Raw genomic sequence first — 9,460 nt, forward strand, 5'->3', positions numbered from 1 at the left:
CACAGTCTTGCATCGATGCCATCCAACTGACTTGTCATGAACTACTGAAAAAGCTGAGTAGCTCCACGTTGGTCCTGGTCATTGACTGAGCAATCGATACTATTACCACTACCACTCTTTGTCTAGACATATCTCAAAGTAAACTCCCAGTTTCCAGATACCTATGTAGATATATCCAACACCACGAGGCTTATTTCGCAAGCAGAGGGAACAGCTGCTCTTGATAAACTGCCCAATTATTCATTTGCAAAGAAACAACAGATATGTGCAGAATAAAAGCAAACAAATTGCCAGAAGAGAGAAAAAAATTAAAATATTATTTGTCTTGGCATTTCAAATGTTTTCTATGATGATTGATCCCAATAAAAATACCGAATTACTGGCTTTTTATACATTTGCTTGGCCTGCAAATTAGATCACTTTCTCATTCGCTTAATTTTTAATTTTGAATCTTACCACTTCTCGAGTGTTTCCATTTCTCAGAAAACTGTTGGCCAAATGACAGCGGCCAAATTTAAGTATTACAAAGAATTCTCCGAAAACGCAAACGAACATGTGAGTAACCCTTCCATGGGTCCATTCGTCTACGGAACACAGTTGGTGGCTTAAATTTATGCAAATTTTTTGGGAAACAAAACAAAAAACAAAAAGCGCGAGAAAAAGTCTCGAAGATGATAAATTATGGGGGGAAAAATGTTAAATTCATTAGTGTCAAGCCAAGCAAATGCGAATGAGAAAACATTTGTATAAATAACACTAGTATATGGATCTTATTTTATACTTATGTAGGTACATGTGTACGTCTGTATCCGACTAAGTGGCGCTTGAACTACGCATTTAACAATGGCAAGCACGTTACTTACTTGCAGCAGCTTCCAGCCCGATGGTGGCTCAGTCGGATCTCCAGCCCCAATTATAATACAATCAGCGCGGGGCAAAATATCGTCTGCCCCCAGCCCCCATGTGGAGATCAGTGAGCAGCTAAGACGGCGATTTCCCTGGCCAGAAGACTCTCCTCTCCGAGTGAGCTCACGACTGGCCCGATGTCGTCATTGTCGTACACACATATCCCCAGAGCAGGCAGTAGGCAGCCGGCAGCAGCCAGCAGGCAGCAGGCAGTAGCCAGCCCCAAACACGACACTAATGTTGGCCGAATGCTCGCTTCAGTCCCCATTGAATTCAAGAACCAGTCGGACGGAAGCGGTAGCCGCCTTCAAAATAAAAAGAGAATAAATAAATGCGCGGCGCCCAAGAATCGCGACGGCAATTCTACTTATAATCTTAAAAATAATACAAAATATATAAATACATATAGATGGAATAATTCTATCAGCAAGAGTGACCGAAACTGTGAAATGATGTGAAGAAAGTGTCGAATGATTTGAGAGTGCAAAACCAAACCCAAACCAACGGATTCATAAATCATAAATCATATAAATAGTAGGAAGAGTTTGAACCCATCTGTGGAAAATGTCTCAGACACAGAGCCCCACACCCAGCACACCGCCAGCGTCGCGAAGGGCTCACAGACCACCGCGGATAAATATCCACAATCTGAACAGCGGGTCAGCAATGGGCATGTCCGTGGGATCTATGCCGCCCACCGCCCAGCCGCCGTACACCTCGCAGTCAAACTACACGGGCAACGGTCCGTACTGGCCGCCAGTGGCGAATCCGTTTGGCTCCGGCAACTTCATGACCAAGGGATACGAAGGATTTCTCGATCTCACCAAGTCCGGCATGAGTTTCGGCGAGAAGTTCACCTACGGCCTCTACAACAAGTTCAGCAGGTGGTCCAGGAGCTGGTTCACCCACATGTTCCTCATATTCGTCCTCGCACTCTACAGCGTGGGCGGTGCCCTGATCTTCCAAGCAGTCGAAGGTGAGAATATCATCATCAGCATCAACATCATCATCATCATCATCATCATCGGGTTGATCCCATTAGGAGTCCCCCTGCAGTTAACCCATCGCGATCCCGATCCGGTCCGGAAGTAAGAGTGCACTAAACGTCTTTGTTTGCTTATCAAGCTCTTGGCAATTGAATTGTTTGGAGAACAGCAAACAGTTGCCAGACCAGCACACATGTTGAATGATTCCGCTGTACTGTAATCATAAAACAAGCCCCCATCAAATTGGCCTGCTCAACGCCTCGAAATTGTATCTGTACGAGTATCTGTACCTGCGCTCGACGTTGAAGCAGGTGAGGGAACAATCAATTAGATTGCATACAACCGAGTGAATCACACAGGAGAGAGGGGAGATGTATCGTATCGTATAAACAACTCAGACATCCAATTGAAGATGATTAACAGGCGGATGGAGAAGTCCCAAATAGGAGCCCCCCACCTTCGACCAGTGACCGAATGGGGAACATGCTATGCTCCGCATTCTGTTTTCTGGAATGCCTTTGACTCCCAGTCAGGCGGGACTCCCATCTCGAGTGGAAAATCCTTCTGATTTACTGCTGAAAGTGCTGTTTTGGCAGTGCTGCCAATTTGCAATCGACCACAGCGATTGCGACGGCAAAGTTCATTCATTCGGCCTTCCCGCAGGGGTCAAGGCCGCCTTAAACTTGTGTCTAAAGCTCTGTCAAATCTGTTTATTGCAGTGCGGCAGGGAACTCTCGAGAAACTGGAATTGCAGGGACTGCAGAAGCAGTTCTTCGAGGAAATGCGTGACATGACAAGGAATACACAGCTGAGCACGGTAAGAGATGCTTCATATCCCCCTCAACAAGATAGATAGAGTTAACTTGGCTATTTTCAGCTGTCCAAGACTGACTTTGACAGCCAAGTGCTGCGCATCATGAACAACCATCCGTCCGTTGTCGAGTCGCTCCTGCGGAACGGAATGGCGGAGAAAACGGATCCCTGGTCCTTCTGGAACGCGATGGTCTACAGCTGCACCATCTACACGACCATAGGTGAGTGGTAGGGGTAGGGGGGTGTGGGGTGTGGGGCACTTGCGGCTACAAGGGCATTGTAGGTGCACAAACGCCCACGCAAAGAATCTATTTATTTATGTGCGGGTATATGTATTCCTCTTCATTAAGCGCTAGAAATCTGTGACACAAAAGATGGAAATAGTTTCGAATGTTTTTTTGGCGATGTGAGATAACAAATTTGTGTCTCTTCTGGCGCAGACAGTTATGAGATCTCTCTAGAGAGGCTCTCGTGGCGGCGGTGGTGCGGAATTCTTTGGAAAATTGTCATCGTTCTTAATTGGGACTTATAAATAGCCCGCACCTTGTACAAGAATTTCCCCGAATCGCCGTCTCCTTACACACTCTTAATTACATTTTATTTTATTTTCACTTTTACTCATAAATATACCGAGAAAATTAAAGTATTTTGTCCGCGCAGATATTCCGAATAAATATTCCGCCAAGGGGGGCGGGGGGCATTACGCTTAATATGTATTCATGTGGCGGTTAGTTAATGATTTAATGGCACCTTTTATTCGATCGACATGCTTCGTGGCTCGACTTTATTGTCCTCCTGTTTTCCGGCTTGTTTCTTTCTCGTTCGGCGAAATATTTATTTCTAGCGAATAAATCTGCCAGTTTGTGTTCCGCTCTTGACAAGTTTCCAACAAAAGAAGAGACAAATAATAAATCTGCAAGTGTGGAAAACACTTTCCACCCACATTGCCGCAAAAGCAATTAACACAAATTCACAGTCATTTTCGCCCCTCAACGATGACAGGGGATGGAGTGAACCGAAATTGCGAATATTATGAGTGTTCCGAGTGCAATCAAGTTGTTAAAATTGGCACAAAATGTAAACAAAACTTGTCTGTGGAAAGTCCTCTTCATCGTCGTAAAGTCGTATAGATTTTTATCATACGCCCCGTGGCACACGTGAGAACCGCTGCTCGAAATATTTGTGTATTTTTAGGCACACGAATGTCATAGGTACATACGAGTATTACCCAACCTGGTACCTCTGACTCAGCATGAAATATATGTATCTCATGCTGAAAGACGTTTCGTGAATGGGAAATGTCTGAAAACTACACTCAGATCGATCTTCAGGGGATGTAAACACCCCCTTCTCTGAAGTAATCAATAAGCAGGCAGACACACTTCATAATTTCGAATAAAAATGAATATACATATATATGTATGTCTGGGAATCGTAAAGCTGTTGCTGCTCCGATTAAAATACCGATTTGTGGGACTTTGCCACTCGGGCCCGGCAAATGCCAAACAGAATCTCGATTATGGTGCATGCTCAACTGGGAAAACAAACCACGAAGGCAGAAATGTTGAATGAAATTGCGAATAATAAACAAACACTGGTGCCCAGCGAAATTCCATAAAAGCGAATACGATCCGTCATCAACCAGTTGGGCGTTGCGAGAGGGGCGTTCTCTGGTAAGTATCTGATGAAAATCAGAATCAGCAGAAAATTCATTTTATTTCGATACCTTCGAGTGGCGAAATGTGCTACTATATGGCTACAGTGACGTCACAAGTGGTACTGATCGAACATGAATTCGCATTTCATGGAAAATATTACTCAATATTTGTAACACTTTCGTTTTGATCCCCACGAAAAATCAGCAAACTATAGTTTACGAAAGAAAAACGGAAGGAAACCCCCATGCAAAACAAAAGTTTGGCATTCTAAACAAATCGCTGAGAATTCAGAAGAAATCGAATGAGTTGAACGCATAGATAAATCGGATACATTATGTCCCCCGGGGTGTGCTACTATACACCCGGAGAGTGGGGCACGGCCTTCCGCCATTACTGGATCCCTTCATTCTCTTTTATTAAGGAAATGTATTGCTTTGATTTAGTGAAATATGTTATGTAAACTGCTTGAATGTATTAAAAGTTGTTCATGAACGAAGAAATTAAATTGTTATTGGTAACGTCTCTAATTTGAATTCGTTGCACGTCACTTTTTTCCATGCGCTCTCTGTTGGACGGAATAACTTAAGTGGCGCCACTTGAAAATGTATTGTTGATGTGCGCGCAACAGGTTTTATATCAACCAGAAGAGTGTATAGCAGACAACCACCTTTATTGTTGCCATAGCAGACTGGTATATTACTTTCATGACAGCCAGGCCAAATAGTTTCATAGCAACAAACTGTAATGGTTTTATAGTTGCCTGCTTTGACAGTCTAATATCATTAGATTATGGTATTTGGTTCTGTTTTCTTTTAAAGGAGTTATATTTTAATATATAGAGTAATTTCAAAAGTTTACCTTATTACGAAATATATCCACAAAATTCGGACGCTGAGCGAATAAGTGGACAAAATTGTACTTTTATATTCAGAGAGAGAATATTTAGAGAGACAGGAATTCATATATTCACAATTCACATAAAGCCAAACAGCTGTTGTGGCAACCAACCAAAAATATAGACAATATATATAAACAATTTGAAGATTTTGAGTCTTCCACATGCTCTCAGCAGTGCGATACCAGACGTGGTCGAGTCTCTGCGGCCAGTGTACGAGAAAAGTGACGATTCTAGAACATCTATCATCCGTATATGTAGATACATTCTTATATGTACATATATGTATGTACCTAGAAAAGATATCGAGCAATTCCAAATTCATTTACAGTTGCAGCAATTTCCGTTACGCGGATCAAGTGTACACGAACGATCCGTTGAGGCACTATAAAAAGAAATTGCACCCCGAAAGTGATATAATTACATCGAGAAATTCGTTTTGCTTTGGATGGGGAAAATGAAAATATGAACCAGTTATAAATAGACGACATGAGCCAGAGCTAACCCAAAGATAGAACGAGAAAGTAGCACACTGGACATGGATATGGACTCGGCGCAGGCAGCCGCAGCATCTGTCGAGGCCAGGCAGCACCAGCGCCACCGTCGCCGCTTAGGACGCAGCCAGCGCGAGCAGACACCCATTACACAGCACCAGCGGGTGGGGGTGGGGGAGGATGATGGTCCTGGTCCTGATCCTGATCCCTCACCGCAGATGGTGCGCATGCAGATACGTCCGCCGGGCACTCTGTCCGCACACGAGAGCAAGATCCTGCGTCGGAGGGACAAGACATTTGCCAGTGCCGCGAGCAGAAGCCAATCGCAGCCCCGCGAGGCAGAAAAGCTGAGCAGTCCGGACGCCGTGCAGCTTATCAAGCATCGCAGCCTGTCCTCGCCCCGCCACAAGGAGGAGTCCAGCGAGAGCGAGCTGACCACGGGCAGCTCCTACACCCCCATAGCAATCCCGCAGCCGAGCCCCGCCAGTGGTGGCCACAACGACACGCTCAGCCGACTTGAGCAGAACTTGCAACGGTTCGAGGACGAGCGCAGGCGCTTCGAGGCCGAGAAAAGGCTCTTCGAGCGAGAGAAGCGGGAGCACAAGCAGCGCCATCGCCAGCAGCTGGACAACGAGGAACGGAAGAGACTGCTCCAAAACTACCGCAAGCTCAGCGATCGCATCCAGCTGCCACAGGACGACGAAGAGCGTCGCCGGCTCATCCACAGTCTGCGCCTGCAGCGGCACGAGACGCCAAAGGTACGCAGTCGGAACCGAAGCAGCGGCTATGAGGAATCCTCCACGCAGTTCAGCTCTTCCGAAGCGGATGCGGTAGAGGAGATACCCACGCGAAGGCCCATAAAGCCGCCACAGAGCTACGTGGCTGCCCCCATTCGAGGAGCTCCACCTCCGCCACCGTCAGCCCTCCCAAAACCGGAGGATCGTCGTACCGTCAGTCGAAACAACTCCCTGTCGCCGGTGCGACCTCAACGGCGCTCCAAGACCCCCGAGCAGCGGGCGGAGATCAGTCGCAAGCACGAATATGTCGAAGTGGGGGAATCCCAGACAGACTCCTACAGGGCGCGACCCTCGGAGGCGGAACAGCAGTCGGAGCTGATGCAGAAGTACATGGAGGCGGCGGAGAGAGCGGCCAAGGCGGAGGCAGCCTTGGCCCAGACCCTGGCGGGGGAGGGAGTGCGAAGGAGTGCCAGCCTGCGTCTGGCCGAGCTCGAGCCGGGACGCAAGGTGGAGGGCAAACGCAGCTCCAGCCTTGAGAGGCCACTGAGATCCAAGCGATCCGCCAGCCTGGAAAGGGGCAAGGAAGCGGAACAAATCGATGTCCCAACCAAATCGGATGAGCCCCCAGCAGAACCTGAACCAGAATTGTCCACAACCGAAGACACCATTTCGAAAGTGGAACCCAAAGCGACGTTCCTGCAACGCCTGCGCAATCTGTTCAAGCGAAAGCAGAAGGTGGACAAAGTGGAAAGCATTGTCGTGAAAGATTTGGCTACAGAACCGCTGCCCGACAATATCATTTCCCGTCCATTTGTGTCCCACTTCTGGCTGGAGGCACGGCACGAGTGGCGACGCCTCAAGATGGACTACCCGCGGCGCATGGAGGAGCTGCGATGCCTGCGAAACACCTGCATCTCGCACTGCATTTGCCTGGCCCTCCTGCTGGGCTTCGGTGGCCTTATGTTCCGCTACACGGAGGGGGCCTCCGAGAACATCTACAAGTGCGAGGTGCGCAAGGTCAAGCGCGATTTCATCGACAACCTGTGGACCGTCAGCCACAACATGAGGTACTGAAACCACGGATCCTACCCTATTCCTCCAGTGGTCCAGTGGTGAACCCTTTTGCTTTATATTTGCCAGAGAGGATGACTGGAAGTCTATGGCCCGTCAGAAGCTGCGAAAATTCGAGGATGAGCTGAATACGCTGGCCGAGATGGGACTGCGTCGGTATCCGGGCCAGAAGTCCTGGAACTTTGTCAATTGCTTTATCTTCTGTTGGACCGTAATCACGACCATAGGTAACGGGGGTCCTCGGATGCGGGGGAATATCGCGATCCCTTCCTTGCAATCCTTTAATACCATAGCTCCATAGAGAATTCTAGTATCTACATATAGTAGTCTACCCAGATATGCATCTGAGATTATACAACTAATGTTCTTCTTTCGCTCTTCCGCAGGTTACGGCCACATAACACCCAAGACAAAGCTGGGACGGTCCCTGACTATCATCTATGCGATCATCGGCATTCCCATGTTCCTGATCGTGTTGGCCGATCTGGGCAAGCTCTTCACGCGCTGCGTCAAGTTCCTGTGGGCCTATGTGCGCCGGGTGTACTACACTCGCTCCTGCCGCCGCATCCGGAAACAGCAGCAGATCCGTGACGCGATGACCGGCTTCAATACGGTCTACGACATGGCCATGCGGCGGCCTAGCATGTTCTTCGGCAAGTCGGCGGAGGAAGAGGCCGAGTCACAGGCGGATGCCGAGGCGGGCAGGTCTTTGGGCACATCGCACCCGGAGACACCCACATCGCCGTACCCGGAGACCTATGAAGTGGACGATGAGTTCAATCTGCCCGTTTCGGTGGCCTCCCTGCTGCTCATCTCCTACATCCTGCTGGGCACTGCCGGCTACGTGATGCTGGAGTCCGACTGGGAATTGCTGGACTCTTTCTACTACGTCTTCATCTCAATGTCCACCATCGGCTTTGGCGACCTGGTGCCCAGCAATCCCTTCTATGTGATGGTCAGCATGATATACCTGATCTTCGGCTTGGCCCTCACCTCCATGTTCATCAACGTGGTGCAGATCAAGCTCAGCGATCACTTCAAACGGGCCAGCGCCAAGGTGGGGGCCACCATCGGCATGGGCATGGCCAGCGAGTTCGGTGACGAGGGCGGCAGTCAGCTGAAGACCCCCTCGGAGCTGGCATCGGTGCACGGCTCGCGACTGGACCGCATCGAGGAGGATGGCCAAGAGCAGTCGTTGACCCACCCAGCTATGAATGGCTCTGGAGCCAGTCCTCCTCCCCTGACGTCCATCCTGCGGGCACCGCGCCCACTGTCGCCAATGGATACGAATGGAAACCAGGCTGCGGATGTGCCTCCGCCTCTGATGCCCAAGCGTCAGGTGTCTGTGGATCCCCAGCCGCCAGCGGAGGGGGAAAAGAAGAAGAAGAAGCACAGGTTCTTCTAGAACTATTTCTAAAAGCTCTGAGATCGTGAGAGTCGCCGGAACCGTGATCCCACGTTTTCTAATACTAGAAAACCTCATAAATGACAAGGAAAATTTGAGTCGAAATAACACGTATGCTGTTCTGTGAGAGCAGTTATACATCACATTACATACACATTTTAATGAATTTGTTATTTAATTGTACTTCCCATCATTCTAGGATAAGCTTAAAGTTAAAGATTAAAGATTATAGACAAATATTTCATATTTGCCATTTTCGCATCAGCAAAAGTTGAGCCCCCTCCTAAATCCATTCGATTCGGGTTTTGGGGTTGCAAAAAACATTCCCACTTTCGTTTGGTTCATTTTTGTATACTGCTTGCGCGGTGGAAAACCTATCGTGTAAAAGCAGCTTAAATGCCAACTGCGATTAGAAGTCGTCGCAACTGTTGGAGAGATGGCTGATCTTGCCTTCTCCCTCCTCCTGCATGTCGACTTACATGTGTTTGTGTGTCT

General features: G+C 48.2%; 1 protein-coding gene across 2 annotated transcripts; it reads left to right on the forward strand.

Annotated features, from left to right (window-relative positions):
* The first annotated feature begins 1,170 nt into the window (after positions 1 to 1,170).
* LOC6600865 (potassium channel subfamily K member 18) lies at positions 1,171 to 9,204 on the forward strand. Of its 2 annotated transcripts, XM_026986066.1 has the most exons (4): positions 1,171 to 1,882; positions 2,612 to 2,709; positions 2,770 to 2,926; positions 7,947 to 9,204. In XM_026986066.1, the coding sequence occupies exons 1-4, from the start codon at positions 1,471 to 1,473 to the stop codon at positions 8,963 to 8,965; spliced, it is 1,686 nt and encodes a 561-aa protein (XP_026841867.1). In that variant the 5' UTR covers positions 1,171 to 1,470; the 3' UTR covers positions 8,966 to 9,204. The 2 variants fall into 2 exon arrangements, with proteins under 2 accessions (XP_026841867.1, XP_002025900.1); XM_002025864.2 differs by lacking the exons at positions 1,171 to 1,882; positions 2,612 to 2,709; positions 2,770 to 2,926 and adding exons at positions 5,498 to 7,556; positions 7,630 to 7,787.
* The last annotated feature ends 256 nt before the right edge of the window (positions 9,205 to 9,460 follow it).

Source organism: Drosophila persimilis, unplaced genomic scaffold (genome assembly GCF_003286085.1).
Source record: "Drosophila persimilis strain 14011-0111.01,24,50 unplaced genomic scaffold, DperRS2 tig00000002-arrow-pilon, whole genome shotgun sequence".
Lineage (NCBI taxonomy): Eukaryota > Metazoa > Arthropoda > Insecta > Diptera > Drosophilidae > Drosophila > Drosophila persimilis.

Coding starts and splice junctions, on each gene's coding strand:
- LOC6600865 (XM_002025864.2), top strand. CDS start 5,797: ATGGATATGGACTCGGCGCAGGCAGCCGCAGCATCTGTCGAGGCCAGG. Junction 7,557..7,629: donor ACCGTCAGCCACAACATGAG/GTACTGAAACCA, acceptor TATATTTGCCAG/AGAGGATGACTGGAAGTCTA. Junction 7,788..7,946: donor GACCGTAATCACGACCATAG/GTAACGGGGGTC, acceptor GCTCTTCCGCAG/GTTACGGCCACATAACACCC.